General features: G+C 52.4%; 1 protein-coding gene across 1 annotated transcript in view; it reads left to right on the forward strand.

Moving 5' to 3' along the window:
* TMEM132D (transmembrane protein 132D) overlaps positions 1-24,381 on the forward strand; it is a 722,321-nt gene that overhangs the window by 692,715 nt on the left and 5,225 nt on the right. Inside the window, exons 10-12 of the mRNA XM_077159548.1 lie at positions 12,495-12,700; positions 14,842-15,115; positions 18,763-18,954. Coding sequence (XP_077015663.1) covers positions 12,495-12,700; positions 14,842-15,115; positions 18,763-18,954 — 672 coding nt within the window. The remainder of the gene's footprint in view (positions 1-12,494; positions 12,701-14,841; positions 15,116-18,762; positions 18,955-24,381) is intronic.

The following is a 24,381-nucleotide window of genomic DNA, read 5'->3' on the forward strand; positions in this document are numbered from 1 at the left end:
CATTTTCCCTCCCACGTCCTACTGTCGGTCTGGATGCTGCTGTCTCTAGAACCTCACTGTCCTGGAAAATGGAGCAGGGCCACTGCACTGCCTTGGCTTTCATAGGAAAAGAGGTCATGGAAAGAGCCTGGTACGCTGGCATCAGGAAGGCTGGGTTCAATTTCAGGGAGCGAATGTCCTTCCCCCTGGCTGTCAGGACCATTTCCTCCACTGGGTAGTTCTCCAGTGCTGCAGTGCTGAGTTTGGAGCTGGTTGGATGGCTGCTTCTCTCAGGGTGACACTCACCATTGCATGTGATGCAATTCAAGTGCTGGTGGTGATACAGTAGGGAGAGGTGGAGACTGTGGTGAACTGGAGATCCCTGGAGACGGGGCCATGGCTTGTGCCAGCTAGGATGTCTCTTCCCAACTGTGCATATTGGTAGATGGAAATACGTCACGATGGGAGAATTTATAACATGGAAATCAACTAATATTACAAATCAAGGCTTTTCACTTTTTTCCAGAAAAACAGTTGTTAACCATTTAGCAGCACACCGTGGCTTCTGATGATTGCCTTGTGACAGTATAGACGTGGCATTAATAGATTTTCAAGACAAGCCACAGGTACAGCGTTTGATGTGACATGTCCCTCCTCTGTGGTCCTGAGTTTTCTAACTTGTCTCTGTCCAGCTCATGACAGGCACTCCTTGTCCAGATCCAAGGAAGCTCCACAGGCTTATTTGTTTCCGACACGTCCTCTGACTCCCAGGTCGCTGTCCTTTCCTTGCACCTCTCAGCTTTTCCTTGTGAAACCAACCTGGGATTTGACTCTGAGCATTGAATTTAATCTCATTTAGGATAAATTAATAATTGGCTTTATTCTTCACTCTTGGACATTACCAGCAAAGTCAGCATTAAAAGACTGTTTCCTTGACCAATGAGACATTTTGAATTATAGGAACTCCCCAGAGCTGAGATGGAAAGAACCAGCGAAAGGTGGGGTGGGGGGGTAGTCTGGGTTGCTGCATCTGTAAGCTGTGGGCAATACTTTCACTCATCCCTTCATTCATTCATTCATTCATTCATTGAACTAAGAGCTGTTGAGGACTTCTGATATGCCAGGCACTGCTAGGCAATAGGATTGGACTAGATGGTTTTTCAAAGTTCTTTCATACTGTTGAGATACAGGAAGAAAAATTTTGAGTAGGAAGAAAGTTTTGAGACAAATCCCATTTGTCTCCCTCTGCCGACTCCACTGAATCAGTCGTACATAATGTTCCAGGTTTCATGCTCTCTGAACTGATTTCAGATCATCAAAAGGCACAGCTCAACAATCATGTAACCCACCCGTCAGCCACCCCCGTTCTCTAAATCTTATCCAACTTACTGGGCCTCCTTCACCTGTAATGCCTTAAAGTTGGCCTGAATCTCACTTTCAATTGAATGCCGCATCTATCCCTCGCAAGAGTTTGCAGACTTACACAAGGATGTGATTGGATATAGAGGGGTATTTCTGTAAACTGTCTCTGGCTGAGAATTCTTTCTTCCACTTGGTTCTGCTTGGGGTGTGTTCTCTGCCCCCCGTGCACTCTCCACGTCCCATAACACATTCCACTACTGGAAGTCACCCCAGCTCGCCACTCACTGCAAACACCAGCCACACGACTTGGTATGCAGTGACTCTTACTAAAATACAGCATGGTGCATATGCAGTGACTCTTACTAAAATACAGCGTGGTGCATTTCTTCCTTACCCAATTTTTGTTATTTTGATATAATTGCAAAAGTACAGATAAATTACAATTACAGTAGGGGAACTTTTTCCTGAACTATTTCAGAGTAAGTTGTCAACCTAATTCCACTTCACCCTTCCATTATTTTAGGGTGTGTTTCCTACAAACAAGAACATTCTCTCAAATAACCCCAGTGCCCCTGTAGAGATACAGTTTCACTACATCCCTATAAAAAGCAGAAGTTGTCAAACGCTTTGTTATTTTAAAGAGCACATGTGTTTCTTCATCGTATGTTTGAGCTGTGAACCCTGTAGCAGTAGTACCTCTGGAGTCTTTTAGGGACAGAGCCTGTTACTGCTAGAAAACATGATCCTAAATACTCAGGCTCAAGTCTTTTTATTTTGATGAGAAGGTGCGTTTATTGAAGATGCATCATCAAGGAACTGGAAGAAAAACTTTCCAAGATCAGTTCCACATGGGAAGGGTGGTTTGGGTTTTTATAACCCAAATAGACAAATGGCCAGGATCCAGAAGAACACAGAAGAGAAAAAAAATTAAAGAGGAAAAACTGTCCAGTCAACATGCCCTGTCATTGTCAGGCTCCTCTTGTTGACTATTTGACCTTGTCCTTCAAGAGGAGAAAGGTGCTGGCTTTACGTCATGTGATGTTTCATTCCTGCAGGCAGAGCAAGGGAGAGGTTCTGGGAACAGAGAGTACGCTTTTGAAATTAGACCAACAGCAAACTATTTCAACAAGGGCTCTATATGTTTAAAATAACTTCATGGCCACTTGAGGAAAGTGAGCATAAGAAAAACATTTTCTAGCTACTGAAGGTTATACTAAGCATTTTTAGCGAAAGGGTTATATTGAGTATTTTCTATTTATCCAGCTGTCAAGCCTGGCTGTCATTTTCTAGTATAGAGTCTAGGGCAGGTTACATAAAGAATCTGTGCCTCAGTTTCTAAATCTGTAAATGGTAGGTGATGGTCATCCTTGCCCAAAGGCAGATCAACCACGAAAGTGATGAAACTTAAGCTTTCAGGCCTTTCGAGGCTCCTGCACTTATTCATAAGACTGTCAAAAGGTTTAAGTGAGTTAATGTATGTGAATGTGAATATTCGCTCTGGTGTTAATTCAGAACCAGCAGTGCAGAATTCCAGCGGGCGAGGCAGGACTGAGGAACCAAGCTCGGGGCAGGCAGGGGAGTGGGGCAGAGCTGATGGAAACCAAAACCATCAGTTAGAATTCATACACGGAGAAAGCTGGAATTCCTGAAACAAAGAGAAGGGTTGCGAAGCAAAGTGCTGGAAAAGCAGCAGAAGGGTTAGTGGCAGAGCAGGGGCTCTTAGGCCTCATTACCCATGAGAACCAAGACGGCCCCATTAGGGCAGGCCCCATGACCAGAAATGGAGCTGTGCCAGCCAGCCAGCCTGTGTCCAGTGGCTTTGCTGGTTCAGCTGATGCTTCCCATTTGGGGACCCTCACAGGGCTCTGGGCCGAAGGTGACTGGAGTTGGGCCATCTGAAGGCTGAACTGCACTGGGCATCCAAGATGGCAGGCTCATGTAGACGGCATCCAGTGTTGGCTGCGGGCTGGGAGCTCAGTCAGGGTCACAGACCAGAGAGACCTTGCGTGGCCTCTCCATCTGGCTGGTGCTTATCGTGACACAGAGGATGGGTTCTGAATGGGCAAATGTCCCAAGAGACGATGGTGGAAGCTGTAAAACATCACATGGCCCAAGACTGTAAAGCTCAGAGGACCACTTGCACCGTGTTCTGTTGGCTCCGCAGGCCACTCAGGCCAGCCCAGACTCAGGGCAAAGGGGTCGGACTTCCCCTCCTAGCCAGGGACCCGGCAGGGTGATCCTGGTGCAGAGCATGGAGATGGGAGATGTAGCCATGGCTGGGAAGCACAGTCGGCACACTCCTTCATTCCCCGAGTCTCAAGGGTCTATGTCTAGAAGAAGGAGATGTAATCACACCAACCACCCAGGACTGGCGGGAAGAGGAAATGGAGCTGGTGGAAGCGAAAATGGCTTTAGCTTATGCTAGGGCCCTCTTTGCAACACCCACCCTAAAGGAGCACACGTTGGTGCAGGGGCTGTCCATAGCTGCAGTGTTTGAAAAAAAGCAAGTATGGAAAAATATAGATGTCCATTCATCTATGTCCTCTTATCTGCAAAATGGAAATAGTCATACAAGCTACCACTTAGGGTTGGCCTGGGGGGCGAAATTAAGATATTTAGAGAAGGACTTAGGGTGACGTTTCTATGCCGGGGGTGATTTGGGGTTGTCACAACTAGGAAATCCACTGCTGGCCTCTGGTGAGAGGCCAGGGATGCTCCCCAGCACCCCACAGTGCCCAGGAGCCCCCACGACTGAGGGCAAGCCAGCCCACCCTGTCGGGACTGCCGAGGCTGAGACCCCCGGCCTGGGGCAGCACTGGGCCCTGACGTGAGCTGTTTGGGTCAGTTGTTTTTAAAATCCCTTCCTATCCGAGGGCCTGGTTGACGACAGCCAGGGTCTGTGGCTCAGCCCCCATGGCAGATACATTTTAAAACAGGGAAAAAATTCATTGAACGTATCATTCCATCCAACCAAATAAAGCGCTCAGAGTGGAAATCTGGGGTGTGTAAAGATGTTCTGTTTGGGTTTTAAAACAGCAGAGCTTCCTGGGAACTTCAATTGATGATCACAGAGTGAAAGGAGGTCGGAGGTCTGGATACTCCCCGCGAGACCAGTGTTGCCAACAAGAGGCAGGGGCGGGAAGTGCCCGGAGCCCCTTCCAGGAAGGGCAGCCTGCTGGACGGGGCCCCCGATGCCGGCATCTCCGGGGATCCTCCACTTTCATCCTAAGCGTACACCCTTATTGCTGCTGCCCCAGGCTGATGAGGGGGGGCCCTCGTGCCAGGGCCCGGCCACTTTCACCCACAGCAGGGCCCCCGCGCGGCACCTCTGACCTTCGCCCCTGAACACTATGCCAGCTGCAGCGTTGCCAGCTCTGTGCTGGGGGCTCCGGGTGCCCCACTGCCCTGCCCTGCTCCTGCAGAAGGGTGACCTCCGGTGACCCTGGGGCCACCCTTCAGAGAGTGTCCCTCTGGCACAGCAGGGCATGGAGGGTCGAGAAGGTGGGCACAGATGCCTAGTGGTGGACTCCGTCAGGTCACCAGCTTCACTGGGCCTCGCCCTCGCATCCCAACCCTACATCCTTGGGTGACTGTCAGGGAAGGTGAGGCCCGAGGGCCAGCTGGGGAGGAGAGCTTGCCGCTGGCTTAAAGCACCCTCAACATGTTGTGCCCTCCACTCAGATCAGGCTCTCCCCTGCACTCTCCCACCAGCCCCCCTCCACTCAGGGCAGCAATTTCTACCTCAAACAGGAAAAAGGTCTCTCGGGATTGGATGAGGGCCTTCCGATCCTTGGGATGAGTCTCCTCCCCTCTGTACCCTGAAGGTCTCTGGGTCTCCTTCCCTCTGTACCCTGAGGGCCCCTGGGTCTTCTTCCCTCTGTACCCTGAAGGTCTCTGGGTCTCCTTCCCTCTGTACCCTGAGGGCCCCTGGGTCTTCTTCCCTCTGTACCCTGAAGGTCTCTGGGTCTCCTTCCCTCTGTACCCTGAGGGCCCCTGGGTCTTCTTCCCTCTGTACCCTGAAGGTCTCTGGGTCTCCTTCCCTCTGTACCCTGAGGGCCCCTGGGTCTTCTTCCCTCTGTACCCTGAAGGTCTCTGGGTCTCCTTCCCTCTGTACCCTGAGGGCCCCTGGGTCTTCTTCCCTCTGTACCCTGAAGGTCTCTGGGTCTCCTTCCCTCTGTACCCTGAGGGCCCCTGGGTCTTCTTCCCTCTGTACCCTGAAGGACTCTGGTTCTCCTTTCCTCTGTACCCTGAAGGTCTCTAGATGTTCTTCCCTCTGTACCCTGAGGGCCCCGGGTCTCATTTCCTCTGTACCCTGAAGGTCTCTAGATGTTCTTCCCTCTGTACCCTGAGGGTCCCTGGCCCACCCTATGGTCTCTCCATGCCACCCATGCCTTCTTCCCACCACAGCTTTCCGTCCTCCTGTGGGAACATTTAAAACATGTTTATCTCTTGGCAGAAAAGTATCTACTTTACAGGAACAGATACTGGCGTCCTGGTAAAGATTCCTCCAAATTGATCCGCCTCGTGTAACATGTTCCCTAGGGTTGGAGGACTCAGAGCCCCGATTTTCCCATCTGGAGGATGGGGCCGTCATGTCTACCCAGCAGAGTACTGTGAAGATTCTGTGGAGTTGGGTATCAGGTGCTCAGCACAGGCACTGCATAAAACAAGCACCAACAGGGCATCAGCCTGCCCCTTCCTCTCCCTATTATGACTTAGCCCAGGACAGAGACACTGCTCAAAAAGGTGAAACCCAGCTCGACTGCTGGTTGCCAGGATTCCTATAGAATGTGCCTGTGCCAAGTTGGAAGGAAGGGGTAGAGAAAAACACAGAATATAAATGCTCTCATTCCTAGCTCTAGGAAAGAGAAAAACATCAGAAGAACATAAATTTCACCATGAATGTAGCTGATATTTAAATAAGATTTAAATGCATACAGCATTTAAACAGAAAAGCAGGAAATGGCATTAAATTCACATAAGTGCTGGCTTATGCACACGAGAGTCAGAAATATTAGCTGTGGCCCCAGAATGGAGCAGAGTATCTGGCTGGAAATGGATTATAAAAGGGATTCCACAGTTTCCATAGATCATCCCTTCAAACCATCAGCATTGCAAAATATGGTTAATAAATTATTTGACATGTACAGTTAGCCAGATCTGAACAAGAAGTAATGAGCAGCTCTTGTCAGCTCACCTTGTCTATTACATCTCTCCGGCTCAGTGCCCAGAGGGAGAACTTCTCACCGTTGAAGGGTACATGTGGTGACCGGGGGCATGGGGGGTAGGCGGGGGTCAGGGAGACCGGCGGGAGGAGTCGGGCAGGGGCAGCCCCTGGAGTATGTACCAGCTCAGCTCTCCTGGAGGTGCTGGGGGCCAGTCAGCCCTGGGAGGAGCCTTCCTAGTTGCAGCTGGACTCGGGTCAGTTTCCCTAGGGGCACAGCAGTAGCCCCTCTTAGAAGGGAGCGAGGGAAGAGGGCAAGAAGCAGGCAGAAATGGTGTGGTGGTTCCCGTGGCAGCCAGAAGTCCAGCACGGGGGCAGGGCCCGGGTCCCTCAGAGGCTCCAGGGAGAACCCTGGCTGGCTTCCTGCAGCACAGCAGCCCCGGCAGGCCTTGGCTTGGGGCTGCAGGCACCTAATCTGCCTCTGTCCTCACATTGTCTTCTTCCCTTTCTATAGTCAGATCCTCCTCTTATAAATAAGGACAACTGCGACTCCAGGGAGGGCCCACCTGGATAGCCCAGGATGATCTCATCTCATGGTCCTTAGCTCAGTCACATCTGCAAGGACCCCTCTGCAGGCCTGATCTGTTTGGGGACTCTGATTCAGCCTGGTACAGATAGGGCACAGGAGAAGCCTAACCTCCAGGGTGTGGGTCACCCCCAGGAGTTGTCTAAGCACTTGCTTGTGCAGTCACGGTTTGGCCAGAGGCTGTTCCCAGGGGCAGGGACAGTGGGAAGAGTTTCCCGAGTATCTCCAGGTGAGGGAGTTCCCAGCAGCCAAAGGAGGGCCCCCAAAGAAGGATGCAGATGTAAGCAGTGAGCCGCCAACACCCGTGGCAACCACTGTGCATGCAGCAGCTCCACCAAAGACGCCAGCGAGGCTATGGTGTCTGCTCCCCGAGCAGCCAGTACCCAGGCCATTTCCCCTCCCTGGAGTGGCTTGTGTCCTGCTGGGACTCTTCCTGCCTGAATCTGGGTAGGGATACCCAATGCATGAAGCACTGAGAACAGATGGAGCTCCCCTGCCCAAGGGTTAACATAAGTACCTGCATCAAAACAGCAAAGAAAAGCCACCTCTGAAACTGCAAACCTTTGGGTCACTTCACCCCTCTGAACCTCGTGTCTCTCATTAGAGAGAAGCCAAGCTGATCTAATTGACCTCTAAGGTTCTTCTTGCTCAACTTTCTAAAAGTTTATACTGCTAGCCCAAATTAATTCAACCCTAGGTCCATTTAAAACAAGAAGGGCCTGTGTCACCCCCAGGACTAAAAGTCCTAGGGGTTCCTGCTTCAGGCACAGCTGGATCCAGGCACATAAGTAATGTCATCACAGCTTGGCGTCCTTGCTGTGGGCTGGCTTTGATCTCGGTCGGGTTCTCCATGGGTGGCCTTGCACAGCTCCATAGTTACATCTCATGGATTAACCACCCATGTTCCTTCCTGCCGGGTTAGTCTGCCCCCACCCCCACGTCTCTCCGGCTCGGTACACCACAAAAACGCTCACCAAAAAAATTGATAATTCCTCTAAGGGACACAGCTTGACTCTTAATCAGTAATCATTTGATGGCAAATTGCAGAAAGCTGCTCGTGCTGATGTGAGCAAAAATAGGGAGCATTTATTGGACCAACACCAGAGGCTGTGAAGGAATCTAAGGACAGAGCGAGTTTTGGGAGGAACAAGAAATGGGGTCTACATAGTATCAGAGAACAAGGTGGCTCGTCTCTCCCTCCCTCTCCTCCTTTCTCTCTCCCTCTGGCTTTCTCAGCTGCTCACTCCCTCCTCCTCAGGAGCTCTTATGTCTGCTTCTTTCTACACTCTCCACCCTGGCTTTCTCGACTCCATTTCCAAGTAGCCGCCTCTCTTTATTTCCACCTTCTCCCAGTTCAGGGACCTGGTGGAGACTGAGTAGAATCTGTGGGTACCGATTCCAGATTCCCAAAGGGGGGCATCTGAGCGCTCAGTTTAAACGCCTGCCATCCTGCCCAGTCCCCCATGGCCAGGGGCCAGAATCCCACGGCCTGTGGGCCTCGCAGCCTTGCCCCGTGGGGAGGTGAAGAGTTCCCAGGGTTTAGGCATGGGCTGGGCTGGGCCCCTCAAAAGGCATCTCCTAATGGAAGCTGGGATTGAAAATGCATTGGGTAAATGTTCCTTAAGCCTGCCTGGCACAAAATGAGAACCATTTCTCAAGCATCTTCTCCAGTCCCTAAGACAGTACTTTTTGGGCTCCTGCCCCCTTTCTCCTTTAAGCCCCGCTTTCTGCGGGTGCTTGAACCCATTCAGAGGCAACCAGGGACGAGGGGAGCTCTCACGGCAGCAGCTGCCATAATTTCAGCCATTCAAGCAGAGTCATGAGACCCAAAAGGAAGGCCCTGGACATGCCCAGGTCCCCTCCACGCAGGGATGGAAATGAGCAGGACAGCTGAGGTAGCAGCTTATGACCGAGATCTGCGTGGCAACCCTCAGGCAGGGTCCAGAAGTCTCCCATGCACCCCAGCCCAGAAGCATCCTTGTCCTTACCACCAAAGCCTTCTCCCCTGAGACCCCAGACTCTTCCCCCACTTCCCCCATCCCTCCCCCAAGGCAAAGCTGGCAGGGCCACCTGTCCCTGGACCCCTGATTTGTATCTGCTTCATTTGCGTATGATTTGCATACAGTGCCCATCACTGGGAAGTCATTAGCACTAGAAGGTGGGGAGACCCCTCCCTTGGGCCTTGAGAACTGATGTGCATGTGTCTGTTTGTAGAAAAGTCGTCTGCCCAGTGGTTCTGACCCCAGTTACACTCGTGGCTCCCTTTGTGTTTGTGAGAATCAGAACCTCTGCCTCCTGCTCAGCAGCTCAGCTGTCTTCATAGCATCTCTTCACCCACACCTACCATCACGAATCCATGAGTCTGGTGCATTCTCTTTTCCTTAACACAGACTCAGAATGCATCCATGCATGTTGCAGCAGTCAGAATGAGCAGAGGGAAGCCAAGGTAACAAATAGTACCCACATCCCAGTGGCTCAACACAAGAAAGGTTTCCTTCCCACCCAGCTGTCTCCCTACTGTGCTGGCCAGGGTACTTCTAGCATCCCGGCTGGTGGAGCAGTCACCACGCCAGAGGGAAGGAGCTCTGGAAGGTCTCACGTTGGGAATTAAATGTCTCCGCAAGAAAGCGACGCACAGATAGTCACGTACCCATGCAACAACAAGTGGGCCAGGAGGACAGTCTTACCAGGTGCCTGGAAAAACCGAAATATTTGACCAGTAGTTCTGACTACCTCAGTATGCAGAATAAGGGCTGTGGCCTCGCAGGCATGAGCAGATAATTACAGATGCACCAGTTTCTAAGCCCTCCAGCACCTGCCCATGCACACATATCCACTCCCTGCCCCACACGCCCAGTATTACAGCTCCAGTCCCTGGGCATGTTCTGCCTCACCTTATCTCGGCAAGAATGTGCTGCACAGGAGTGGGTCCGCCACACACCTCTGCTTCACCTCCTTATCCTTTTGGCAATTTATTTTTGGCCTCAGTCTGTTTTCTTCTTTTCTTTCTTCCCTCCCTCCTTCCTTCTCTCCTCCCTTCCTTTCTTGTTGCCTCATCTGTGACAATGCACCCTGAGTTAGAAATGGAAGACGCAGGAGGGAGAAAGCCCCACGTTGAAGACTCCGTGGCCTCTGCCCCAAGGAGAGTTGTGGCCAGGCCACAGATTACAGTCAAGCCACCTGGGCTCGCTACCTCCAGTTTTCCAACCAGGTTTAAGTACTTCTGCTGTTGGCAGGTATTTAGGATGACACACCCTCCGACTCCTAAATGGACGTGGGTCCACGTTCCTCTCTGGAGTTATCGATCAGCCCCTGCGTGCCAAACCTCACAGAAGCCCCTCTGTGCATTTTGTATTTCATGCTGCCTCGTCATGAAGATAAAAGGGAACGTCGTTGGAAATGCTTTTTATGATGTTTAAACACTCTAGTAGTTTCTGTTTTGCTTTTCTTCACACCTCTTCAAGTGCTAAAGGGAGGTGCTCATCCTTTAAAAGGACAGAGTGCAAAAGAGCGCCAGCCCAGGACTGGCACACCTGCCACTGAGAGGGAGGCAGCTGGGCACAGCCGGCCTCTCCCACCTCCAGCTGTGTGTCCTGGGGAAGAGCTGGGGCCCGTGATTACTGTCTGTCTCCGATCCCCAGTGCGGTCATCTTTGAAATGAGGATGATGACAGTGCCCACCTCTTGGGGTGTCGTGAGCGCTGAATGGGTTAATACGTGGAAAGTGCTTTGCTGCTAATCCCGGCACGTCCCAGTGCTCAGCAGATGGGGATCCCCCCTCCTGTCCCCCCTCCTAGCCAAACCAGTGAGGAGGAGAATGTCAGACCTCTGCAGCTCTGTCAGTCTCCTGGGGCTGCTGGGACAGGTTTCCACGACCCCGCGGGCTTCAGACAACACCTATATTCTCCTACAGCTCTGCGGGTCTGAGGTCTGAAATGAGCTGCACTGGGCTGACCTCGAGGTGTCAGCAGGCCAGCACTCCCTTAGGAGGTGCAGGGAGAACCGTCTCCTTGCCTCTTCCAGCTCGGGAGGGGTCCTCTGTGTGCTCCTTGGCTCATGGCCCCTTCCCCATCTTGAAAGCCGGCAGTGTACCATCTGGCTTCGCTTAGAGGTTGCCTTCTTTTCTTGCTGTAGCCAAGTCCCCATCTGCTCGCTCTTGGAAGGACACTTGTGATTGCGTTAAGGGACCTTCTCGATAGATCAGGGTCCCTTCTCAAGAAGCTTAACTTCATCAAAGCTGCAAAACCCCTTTTGCCAAATAACATAAGATTCCCAGACTCCAGGAAGTAGGACGTCAGTGTCTTTGCGGGCTATTCTTTAGCCACTCATCGTTCTCCCACTCACCCCAATTTCTGCTCAGAGTGAGAACTAAAATGCTCTTCGCCCTCCCTGGGGAGCCGAGGACAGGGCCGGGGGGCTGAGGACAGGGCCAGGGAGCCGAGGACACGGCCGGGGAGCTGCACAGAGAGGAGCCGCCCTGCAAGAGTAGAGAGCATCGGCCGCAGAGCCAGGCGCCCTGGGCTGAGCCCACCTCTCACTCTACCCAGCTGGGTGGCCATCGGCAAGTCCTCTACAGCCAGTTTCCTCACCTAGAACATGGGGAGAGTGGCAGTGCCCGCTCTTGAGGGTGACATGAGTTAACGTGTGGCTGGATTAACGTGTTGGATTCCCCAGAAGGCAGAGCCTGAGATGTGGCATTGAGAGGCAGTTTACTAGGGAGTGAGGCCAGCAAGCACGGGGTGGGGAGGCAGCGGGAAGCAGGAATGGGGCACGTGGAAGGAAGAGAAGACAATAAGGGGTGTCCTTGAGTTGGAGCAAAAGCCCACATGACCCTCACCTCCAAGGACCCATGGGGGCTGCACACCAGGATTGCCCCTACACAGCTGGCCTTGGGATTTCTATGCTCACCCTTCACTGAGGTGTGCGTGGGACACACCTGTGTGTGAGTGAAGAGGGCAGGATGGGAGGAGAGAAGCCAGGTTTCCAGGAGAGTCTAGCTCCATCTGGTCCACGGGAGCTCTTCCCTCCTTGAGGCTCAGAGCTGGGCTTTTGTATCCCCCAGGCTGTGGTTGGGTGGGGAGCTGAGGTGGGTGGCACCCCTGGGACAGGCAGGTCGGGTCATCCTGGGGCAGTCTGCCAGTCAGCCCGGCACCTGCGGCACCTGCAGATGACCACCCATCCCAGAAGAGCAGTCCGGGAGAGGTGGGTGGACCCATGCAGCCTCTGTGGCCGTAGCACCTGCTGTATGCAAGAAGCAAAGCCAGACGTCCACTCCCCCAGGATGGACCCTTACCCGTGACCCCCAAAACGGCCGCAGCTCTTCCTCCTCTCCCCCCTCTTTCCCTTGCTGTCCCCTGGGCTGTGGAGCACAATGAGAACTCATGCTCCCCTCCCCCTCCTCCAGGTTTCTGACAGGTGTGACTATGTCTTCGTCAACGGGAAGGAAATGAAGGGCAAAGTGGGGGTGCTGGTGGACTTCACCTACCAGCACCTCACCAGGCCCCTGGAAATGACCGTGTGGGTGCCCCGGCTGCCGCTGCAGATCGACGTGTCCGACACGGAGCTCCACCAGATCAAGGGCTGGAGGGTGCCCATCACCTCCAGCAAGAGGTGAGTGTGTCGCCAGGACTTCCTTGGGGACCTGAGCAAAAGGCGCTCTGGCCCCAAAGGACGTCAGCCAGGGTGGCTCATTGCAGGCAGGACCGAGGCTATCAGGGACGCAGAGGCCACTCAAGGACCAGGTCTCGTCCACTGCTCGGCTCTCATGGGCCCTGGGCTGGCTTTGCCCTCTGTCTGACTTTTCTCGGGAGAGTCCAGTCTTCCATCCTGTCCTCCCGACAGCTCCAGCAGAGAGGGCCTCGTCCCCTTCCCTGAAGTTCCGACTGAAGTCGTGGCTTGAATCTCTACCTTACCTGGGCCCTAGGCCCGTCCCTGATCTAGTCCCCATGGCCATGGGAGTAAAATAAACCGTGTGGCTGGTGGGACTCCAGCCACAATCCCCTGGCTGGGGCCCGAGAAGCTGGGGAAGTAGTGAGCCCTGCCGGAACCAATGGGCCAACCCAGGAGAAGGTGCTGCTGCTGGGAAGGCATGAGCCAGACATCCACACAGCGGTGTCTGCACAGGTTCTGCCTGTCCTGGCAGCCTGTGCCCACTCCCACTTCAGAAGCTCTGAGCTGGCCTTGTGGTCATTTCTTTTTGGTGGGGTGCATGGTCTGGGAATCAAACCCGGGTCTCCCACACGAAAAGTGGGCATTCTAACCACTGAACTACCCATGCACCCTTTGTTGCGGTGAGATGAAGTCTAAAACTTTTCACTCTGTGCCAGCTATGTATGCTGAGGTGCTCTGTAGATTCCCAAAATCTGCCATCAGGCAACCGAGCGGGTCGTTCCCTGTAAAACGAGGGTTGTGGAAGCTCAGGCTTTGTCCTCTCAGAGAAACCCTCGTCTGAGGCTGCAGGCAGAGCGGCACGGAGAATGCCAAGGCAGGCAGGCGCAGAAGCAGCAAGGACGTATTCCCACCATCTGTGGGCTCTTCCAGCAGAGTCGGAGGATCTGTGCTTATCCCAAGCATGACTATAAGTTCTCCCTGGGAAACCCACCCTGTCTAGTCCCTGGGCCCCGGGAGGGGCATGGCTCCGGAGCCTGGCTGCAGGTCCCGTGTGCTATTAGGAGACGGTTTCGGCAGTGACCCCTTTCTTCACTGCTGGGGTTGTGGTTTTGAGTTAGGAAGGTGGAGTTAGGAGTGACTATCGATGCTGCGCAGGGCAGGACACTGCAGGGAAGGGGTCACCAAATTTCTGCAAGACACATCCAGGGGCCGTCGCCGCTGTCCAGGTCAGAGGTGGCCACGGGGTCACACGACTGGACGCAGCTGCTGTTGGGTGACGGTATGTGGGGGGGGGGCTGAGTGTTGCCGGCATCCCCACCTCCTGCCCAGGCCCCTCCCGATCGCACCCGGCCCCGCCTTGGCTCAGTGGGCCCCTCTTACGTGTCCCAATGTATAGGACAGTCCTGGCTGTCGACAGTCCTGTCATCTCAGCTCTCTGCTGTGGTGTAACCTAGTGATGTGGAGTCACCCCACAACCCAGTGGCCTCAAGGACATTTACTGTGTTGGGTTTCTATGGATCAGGCACCCCGAGTACCCCACAGGATACCTTGCTGGGTATCCCACAGGCTGCGATTGGTGCTCAGTGGGGCTGCGTTCTCATCTCAGGCTCGTGTAGGGACGAAGCCAGGTCCAAGCTCACTCAGGGACGGGCGGCAGGTCTTCCTGGAGGCTCCTCCTGGGTGTTTCCCTGACACCACCCTGTCCTCGACACGTGGGGCTCTCGGGAGGGCAGCTCCCAACACCGCAGCTTACTTCATCCATGCCAGCCAGCGAGAAGAAGCAAGAAATGAGAACCCGGCCAAACAGACATCCGGGTCTCTAAAAGCCTCATCCTGGAAGTGACAGTCCCTCCCTTTCGTGTGACCTCTGTGAACAGCAGGGCAGTAAGTCCAGCCCCATTTGGGGCACAGGGGTCACACAAGGGAGCCAGCCCCCCCGGGCTGCCCGGCACTCCAATCCATGCTGCCCGGTCAGGCTCACCAGGCCCAGCGGGGTGAAATCTGAGTGCGGCCCCTGCCACTGGCCCAAGCCCCCCAGGCTGCAGCGCTAGCTGCACACACAGCCCCGCCGTGCCTCGTGCGCGCCCGCCTGACCGTCACCCATGGACACGCGTGTGCTAAATGGACTGACTCTTTGACAGGCCAGCTCGGGACAGCGAGGAAGAGGAGGAGGAGGAGAGGAGGGGCCGCGGCTGCACCCTGCAGTACCAGCACGCCATGATGCGGGTCCTGACCCAGTTCGTGGCTGAGGCGGCCGGCCCCGGTGGGCACCTGGCCTACCTGCTGGGCCCGGACTGGCAGGTGGACGTCACGGAGCTGGTCGACGACTTCATGCAGGTGGAGGAGCCCAGGATCGCCAGGCTGCAAGGGGGGCAGGTCCTGGTCGGGCAGGAGCTCGGGATGACCACCATCCAGGTAAGGGGCCCCAAAGCCAAGGCCACCACGCACCCCTGCTTGGGACGGCGTCTGTTTTTAGAGTGAGAGTATTGAAAGGGCGCGTTCCCTAAAAACTGTGGGTGGCACAGACATGGGGCAGGAGCCTAGACATTGCTCCCACGTCACTTAGGTTTGAGAAACACCGGACCAGCCTCTCCCACTGAGGCCTGTTTGAAACCACAGTGCAGGCTTTTCCCCTACGCCATCGTAGGTGCTGGAGGTGAGGGTTGTGGGTTGGACTGGGTCCCCCAAAAAGGTAAGTTCAAGCCCTAACCCGCTGCCCTGTGAACGTGACCTTGTTCAGAAATGGGGTCTTTAGAGCCGTTGCAGGTTGACATGAAGCCAAAGTGGGCGAAGGTGGACCCTAGTTCCATACGCCTGGTGTCCTTGTGAGAAGGGGAGAAGTAGGACGGGCAGAGGGGGTGCCCTGAGCCCCCCAGAGGAAGAGAGCTGCACGGATGCCGGCAAGCCTGCCAGGAGCTGGGAGACCAGCACAAGGCAGATTCCTCCCTGCAGCGTCACACGGAACGTGGTTTGGAAACTTCTGAGCTGCACGGCTTCAAGCCGGCACGTTTCTGTCATCATAAGCCTCCCAGTTTGGGGTCCTTTATTGCAGCTACTGCAGGAAGCGAAGGCAGTGAGAAAACTTCTTTGGAACTGGCAGCACAGCCACTGGCCAATGACATCTTCTCTGTCACCCACTCTGCCTTCCTGACCGCTGCCCCCCAAACTTCTTTCCATCCTTGCTCATGTGACCACTGCCCCGGCCATGACCCCAGCTCAGGAGTGATGAGAAGATGGGCATCTCCAGAACAGCCTGAAGGAAGTGACAAAGTTATCGTGACTCCGCTGGTCTTGTTGGCACCCAGCCCTGGGGGAGGGACTGGAGAAGATCCATGTGAACATGAAGCAAAGGCTTTTAGAGAACATGTCCCTGAGGGGCAGAGCCGGTGGGTCACAGACACACACACACACACACAGACACACACACACGTATGTCTGTACGCACATATGCATGTGTGTAGATGTGTGTGCATATACCATACACCTGTGTGTGTGTATGTAGAGAGATATATTTTAGGCAGTCGGCTCACACAGTTGGGGCTGGCAGGTCCAAAATCCACAGGACAGACTGGAAGTTCAGCCAGGGGTTTGTGCTGCAGTCTCGGGGTAGGATTTCTTCTCCAAGAAGCCTCAGTTTGGGCTCCTAAGACCTAGGAGAGGCTGGATGAGAGCCACCCGAGCCAGCTGTCCATGGGTGTCACGCCCCTTCTATCCAACACCTTCACAGCACCATCGACACTAGCGTTTGCCCAAAAGCTGGGCACTCCAGCCTGGTCAAGCCAACATGTAAAACAAACCTCCCAGCTCTTGTCTGAAAGGAAAGGTGGAGCTCGTTCCTGAGTAGAAGCCCCTTTAGAGCAGGGGTGACAGTCCTGTGAACAGGTCTGTAGAGCTTCTTATCTGGTTATGGGAGGCTGAGAACTCAGCCATTCTGGAAATTCAACCAGTCTTTAAAAGGGATCATTTTATTCAAGTCAGACAATAAATGGTTTTGGACAGGGTCCAAATGAGAGGACTGGTTTCAGAGTCACATGAAGTGATCTGGGTGTGGGCTGAGTGAATGAAGAGAGCCAGTCTGGGCTCCTGAGCATTCGGAGACACGAGGGAGTGGCGAGGACTGTGGCGAGGGGCAGCCGAGAGCAAAGGCCAGCCAGGTGTGGCCAGAGGTCGCAGCTCTTCCAAAAGAGCTGAAAATCTGTCTTTTTATATGAAATCTTCTGTTTTCAAAATGATGGCCATTGGATTGAATTTTTAGGTATTAATTTATGTCAAACAAAAACACATTTGGGCAGGCCACGGTGGCTCATGGGCAGAGTTCTCACCGGCCATTCCGGAGACCGGGGTTCGATTCCAGGTGCCTGCCCATGCAAGAAAAAAAAATCTGCCCCTTAAACGATGGCATTCATCCTCTACAACCAACAGGGTGGTCGACTTGAATCCCTGCAATAAATGCACAGGCTAAACTGACTCTGCTCTCTGGAACCTGGAACCAAGATGAGAGTTTGGCATTCACTGCACCTGAGAATTTAAGTACAAAGGAGTGATTACAGGAAGGGGAGGTACATGAAAATGAAATGGCCCTCAAGGGGGATCTCATCCTGGGGCCTTCCATGCTTCCCTGTTCCTTTTCTCACTGAGTCCTCCTCAGTTCTCAGTCCTCTTGCCCACTTCTTTCTGGGGACTCACAGCTCATACTCACTGCCGTTCGTATTGTCACCAGCAGACCTGGAAACAGAAGGTGACATTTGGATAGAAACACAGAGCTTTGATTCCTGGGCTTAAGGAGCCCTGGGAAATGGGCTTTCTTGGCATGCATCTCCATAACTCACCCACAGTGTGAAGGAATGGCTAGGTCAAGGACGCAGGTGCAGGGTGGGTGAAGCCCATGGCAGCCGGGGGGGGTCAGCCTCACTGGGGGCTGTCGCAGTCAGCCCTCATCCCTGGGGCGAGGCAGGGAAGGGGATGGATCCCCAGGTGTTCTTCAGAGTCTCACCTGGGCATCAGTGCCAATGCCCAGATCAATCCATGAGCCCAGAGGAGAGATGAGAGCCTGGGGTGCTGGTGCTGGGTGGACGCTGTGCTCCTGTGCTTGTCTTAGGATGCAAGATGTTACCCCAAGATGACACCCCAAGATGTGACTGAACAGCCCACCCAGGGCGTCCCACAGTCTGGAATGTGAGATCCCGGGTACCTGCCCGGTGGTTTTAGGTAGTTCCTAGACCAATGCCCACTACCTTTTACTTACACTGTGAGAAAAAATATATATTTACTCCTTTTCTGTATATGCTTTATATATTATAAATCTATAACAAGCACATCAAAAGGATCATAGGTGCTGCAGTTTTAAATCAAATTATTTAAGTGAAAAAGATGAATAACTTTATACTAAATATTCTCTAAATAAGGTCAGAGATCATCTGTACTGTAGAAAAATCATGAAGCTCATCTTCAAGTCAGTGGGCCTGGATTCTCCCACCAGAAATCAAGGACTGGTGTGTGCTGACTGCTGGAGTTTATTGTGGGGGGGGAAGGGGTGCCAAGAACTGTGCTATCCTCACCTTGAAAAATGCATTATATTTGCACACGTGAAATGGATGTTTGCCCTGAAATCTGTTCTACCACTAATTGTTTGAAATTTATTGCTTTTTTGTATGTTTGTGGTTTTTCACAAAAAAGATGATGTGATGATAAATGCACAGCGATAAGATGATATCATGAACCACTGAATGTGAGTGCACACTTTGGATGATTACTTGGTATGTAAATATACAATATGTATCAATCAAAAAGATTTTTTAAATACACGTTTAATGGCGGGCCACGGTGGCTCCGTGGCAGTTCTCGCCTGCCATGCTGGAGACCCGAGTTTGATTCCCGGTGCCTGCCCATGCAAAAAATAAAATAAAATGAAATAAACACATATTTGCAAAGGAGACCTCGGTGGGTGGGCCCCTCCCTGCCCGTTCTGGCCCCAGGGCTGCCCCCGCCGCTTACCCAGGTCCCTGCAGGTCCGTCTCTGGGAGCAGCACAGCCTGACCTCCTGCTGCTGGCTGGCCCTTCAGGTCCTGTCCCCGCTGTCGGACGCCATCCTGGCCGAGAAGACCATCACGGTGCTGGAGGAGAAGGTGGCCATCTCGGACCTCGGCGTCCAGCTGGTGACCGGCCTGTCACTCTCCCTGCAGCTCAGCCCAGGCAGCAACAGAGCCATTTTCGCCACTGTGGTGGCCCAGGAGCTTCTGCAAAGGCCCAAACAGGTATCGGGGGTGGGGGTGGGGCACAGGTCAGGGGGTCACAGGTCAGATGGGCTTACATGTCAGGTAGGTCACTCATCAGGTGGGTCACAGGTTAAGGTGAGTCACACGTTGGCTGGGCCACAGGTCAGGTGGGTCATAGGTCATCTGGGTCACAGGTTGGGTGGGGGTTACTTGTCAGGTGGGTCACAGGTTAAGGTGAGTCACAGGTTGGCTGGGCCACAGGTCAGGTGGGTCATAGGTCATCTGGGTCACAGGTTGGGTGGGGGTTACTTGTCAGGTGGGTCACAGGTCAGCTGGGCTCGCACGACAGTTAGGGTCGCACGTCAGGTGTTTCCCAGTCTGCGGAGCAGGCGAACCCCGTGGGAAGCAGGTGACCGCCCTACCCCATCCTTCCTGGCTCTCCCAAAGGTTTTAAAAAGGGTGCAAGGAGTAAGAGGGGACGGGCCACCGGGAGACTGAGAGCCTAGGCCAGGCTGCCCTCGCCCCAGCCACCGTGCCCCGTCCCGCTCAGGTTGTCACTGTGAGCACCTTTGCTCCCTGTCCTGCCTGGAGATGGCCACAGCCCTGGACTCGCAGCACCGCACCCGGCGGTGGGAGGACGTGCAGGCAGCAGGCAGACTCAGGGGGTGGGGGCCTGGGGGATGCCCCCCACTGCTCAGCAGGGCTCAGCGCAGAGCCCTGACCGCCACCCCTCACCGCTTTCCTTCCAGATGAATATGTGCTAGCAGAGCGTGCGTTGTGCGTGAGTGTGGTGTGCACACCTGTGTTGTGTATATGCGTATCGTGGTGTGTGTGTGTGTGTGTGTGCATGTGTGTAGGAGGCCATAGATACGGTGCTTTCCAAACACCGAGGACTTCGAAGGAGGACTTGAGAATGGCACCTGTCCTCCTGCGCCCTCGGGGGTGGGGAGCACACACAGATTTAGGTGACGCTCGGCTACCAGGGAACAGTGAGCGCAGACAAAAGCGGCCTCCCCGCGTGGGGCTGGGGCGCCTGCAGCCCGTGTGGGAGGGTTTCTGGCAGCTTCCTTCTTGGGTAGCAGCCTCTTCAGGCAGCTCTGCCGCCAGCAGGGCAGGTGACCAGTCTCCACCCCTGCGTGTGCCTGTGAGGGTGACAGTGTCCAGAGCAGGGAGAGTGCCCAGCCGGGCTTGCCACTGGACACAAAGACCCCCTGCATTCCCAGCCCGCAGGCACCACTGACTGCCCCCCGGCCAGGTGTCCCCCAGGAGCTGTGGGGTAGAAGACACTTGAACATGGCTGGCCCTGTAACAGTTATGAATTCTTGCCAAAGGCAAACTTCCTTTTTCTCAAGGAAGGGCACCAGCCTGGACATAAGTTACAGAGAGCAGAAGGGAAGTAATCGAGGCTGCTTTCTGTCCTTATGGGGTGATAAAGTCAAGTGGCCCCCAGTTAAGAGTTAAGACAGATTCTGTGATAAAACACAGAATCGGACCCAAGAGCTAATCCGTTTCTGACACTCAGAGCTAAACATGCTACCCGGAGATTCACTCGGTGGCTGGTTGGGTGGCTCTGACATTTCATTTCCGGAAATCCAAGGCATTCGAGTTAGCGGCCTGGGTTTCGCGGCAGGTTGAAGAACCTGGTGAATCAGTGTCACGTCCGGTGGCTTTTGCACTGTCTTGGGAAGGTTTCCACTTTGCGGCGAGTCCAAGCCGATGTGTGACGCTGCAGGTGTTTCTCGGCAGGAGGGCAGGCCGAGAAGAAGCCACCAGTCTATGGCTTCTCAGAGGAGCCTGTCTTCCTCTTCCAAGACCAGATGTCACCAGTGTAAAAGCTGCATCTCTCATGGCCCCAGACCGCTGTCTGTTTGCAAGGAAGGGACATGCACTAGAGCATGCTCCTACAGCAAGGCAGTCACAAGGACCAGTGAATGGCCCAGAACCCAGCTTTACAACCTTGGGGAGGCTGAAGTCAGCTGTTCCTTGTGCTCACTCTCTCCCTCCTCAGTGATTTTCTTTGGCTCACTGATTTTTCTTGTGCCCAGACATTTGCTTATCCGTGATCCATCAAAGTTGTGCCAAAGCAGGACTTCCTGGAATGGGAAATTCAAACGCACTTCGGAGTTCTGGACATGGAAATGTCAGAGCCCAGGTTGCACACAGGCTCTCCAAAGCTGGGTGGCTCCAGCCCTCCATGAGTCCCACTCATCTCCCTGCAGCTGACAGCTTCAGGCCTGGCTTTCTCATTTCAAATCAGAGTGAGACAGAGGGCCATGGAGAGAGGGGGAGGGACTGGCTGGCTGGGCGCTGCTGAGATTAGGGGCTATGATAGCAGCTGTGCAGCCATAGCCAGGTGGGCTCAGGTGGAGCAGGTGCTCCAAGAAAATGGCATGAGGGAGGAGGTGATGGCCTGCCATTCCCTGCCAAGTGTGGAGGTATCTTCACGAACCCAAAGGCTCATGCTAGATGAGAGAGTGTCCCCTCTTAGGTGATCTGTCTGGCAGACCATTTGCAAGGAAAGCAAGAGGCAATCAAGTGGGGAGGCAAGAGATTCGCCGGGTACAAGCCTCGTCCCTGGCCACTCTTTGGTCACCCAGTTTTCCCCAGTGAGTTGAGAAGCAGAAATAAGGCTTTTGCAACCAGAGCGCAGCTCACTCTTGGGCTGGTCTGACGGCTCACCTCCAAGTCAAGACCATGTCACCAGGCTGGTGTACACTTCTCCCTTCCACGGGAAGGCAGCACCTCCAAGCCAAGCCCGCAGTGCCTCAGGGGTACTTAGGAGTTTTAATATGCATTATGAGTAATAATTGGAGATCAGTACTAAAGCAACTTAAAAATAATGCACTAAGCATTTTTCATTTAAAGTGTAACACTTGTAAATGAGCCCACTAACCAGTAATACCCTTTGACATGCAATTTGTTATCGCACAGGAGCAAATCTCGCAGAGCCCCAGGGACCCATCCTTCTTCTAACACTGCCAGGAAAAAAGCAAATCTGATTATGGAGCATTTGATTCTGGCCCTGTCCTGTTCTGTTTTGTTTTGAGCAGTTTTATTGAGGTGTATTCCCACACACTGCAATCCATCCAACATGTGCAATCCATGGCTCATGGTAGATTCACAAAGTTGTGCTTCCATCACCACGTTCAGTTTTAGATTTTTCTTGCGCCAGACATTTGCTTATTATTCACTGCTCCAAAAAGAAAAACCTGGCACCCTTTTTACCCCCTTATTATTACACTTAGCATTGGTGCAGTACCTTTGTTAAAACCAATGAAAGGATATTAAAATATAACTGTTATTTATAGTCTAAAGTTTACAGTAGATGCATTTTTGCTATTTACCACCCTATTGTTAATACACTGTCATCACAATATACATTTGTTCTGGTTCCTGAAAGAACAGTCTTATTTCTACTGTGACCCCCTTCAGCGCCCAGCACAGGGTTCACAGCCCGTGTTTTGCCCTCCCGTTGTCCCTCTAGTGATGCACACACCCTAAATATCCCCTCTCAACCACAATCACACCCACAAATCAGTGCTGTTTAGTTACACTCACAATAATGTGCTACCACCACCTCTGTCCATCTCCAAACTATCAACCTAATTAAAAATTCTGCACAGATTACGTATCAGTGCCTCATTCTCTGTCCTCATTCTATCTCCTGGTAACCTGTATTCTGCACTTTAATTCTATGAGTTTTCTTATTATAATTAGATCATATTCGTGAGATAGGATGATATTTGTTGTTCTGTGTCTGGCTTATTCATTATTTCACTTAGCAGGATGTCCTCAAGGCTCATCCGTGTTGTCGCATGAATCAGAAACTCATTCCTTCTTACATCTGAATACTATCCCGTCATAGGTATGTGCAGTGTTTCATCCGTTCGTCAGTTGGTGGATGATTGGATTGCTTCCACCTTTCAGCAATTGTGAATAACGCTTCTATCAACACTGGTGTGCCAGTGTCTGTTTGCATCCCTGCATTCAGCTCTTCTGGGTATATACCTGGTAGTAGGATTTCTGGATCATAGGGGAATTCTGTACTTAGCTTCCTGAGGAACCACCAAACTGTCTTCCAATGGCAGCACATCTTCTCCAAGACTTTTAGCTTTTGTTTGTTTAATAGTGGTCGTTCTAGTAGGTGTGAATGATAGCTCACTGCATTTCCCTAATGGCTAGCAATATTCAGCATCTTTTCATGCACTTTTTAGACATTTGTATTTCCTCTTTAGAAAAATGCCTACTCAAGTCCTTTGCCCATTTTTTTAAATGTTTGTCTTTCTATTGTTGTCTGTCCTTCTATTGTTGAGATGTAGGATTTCTTTATATATTCCAAGTATTAAACCCTTATCAGATAAGTGATTTCCAAATATTTTCTCCCATTAAGTAGGCTGCCTTTTTACTTTCTTGACAGAGGCCTTTGAAGGACAAAAGTATTTAATTTTGAGGAGGTCCCATTTATTTATTTTTTCTTTCATTGCTTATGTTCTGTAAAGTCTAAGAAACTATTGCCCATCACAAGGTCCTGAAGATGCTTTCCTATTTCCTACATTTTCTTCTAGGTGTTTTATGGTCCTGTCTCTTATGTTTAGGTCTTTGATCCATTTTGAGTTAATTTTTGAATGAGGTGTGATATCGTGGTCCTCTTTCCTTCTTTGGTATATGGATATCCAGTTCTCCCAGCACCATTTGTTTAAGAGACTGCTCCATCTCAGATGAGTGGATTTGGCTGCTTCATCAAAAAACAGTATTCAGAAGTGAGGGGCTATTTCTGAATCCTTAATTCATTTCCATTGTTCAATGTATCTAGCTTTATGCCAGTGCTATGCCGTTTTGATGACTGTAGCTTTATAATGTGCTTTAAAGCAGGAAGTAAAAGTCCCCAACTTCTCTCTTCCTTTTCAAGATGTCTTTGGGCTATGTAGCGCCCCTTACCCTTCCAAATAAAATTGATGACTAGCTTTTCCATTTCTGCAATGTAGGCCATTGAAATCTTCATTGGAATTGCATTGAATATGTAAATTAATTTTCTTAGAATTGATATCTTAATGCTTTTAAGTTCTTACAATCCATGAACACAGAATGTCCTTCTATTTATATAGGTCGCCTTTGATTTTTTTTTTAGCAATGTTTTGTCATCTTTTGTGTGCAGGTCTTTGATGGTCAGGTTCATGTGTCAGCTTGGCCAGGTGGTGGTGCCCTGTTGTCTGGTCAAGCATACACTAGCCTGTCTGTCGCTATGAGGACATTTCATGGACTTGAGTCATGAGCGCATTGGTTGTATCCGCAGCTGAGTACATCTGCAATCAGCTAAGGGGCGAATCTTCTGCAATGAGTGATGCTTCATCTGATCATTCAAAGGCTTCTAAGGAGAATTCAGAAGAGAGAATCTCTCTCTGCTTCAGCCAGCCAGCTTCTCCTGGGGCCTTCATTGAGGACCTTCATTGGAGCTGCCAGCTTGCA

This window comes from Tamandua tetradactyla, chromosome 5 (assembly GCF_023851605.1).
Source record: "Tamandua tetradactyla isolate mTamTet1 chromosome 5, mTamTet1.pri, whole genome shotgun sequence".
NCBI classification, from domain to species: Eukaryota; Metazoa; Chordata; class Mammalia; order Pilosa; family Myrmecophagidae; genus Tamandua; species Tamandua tetradactyla.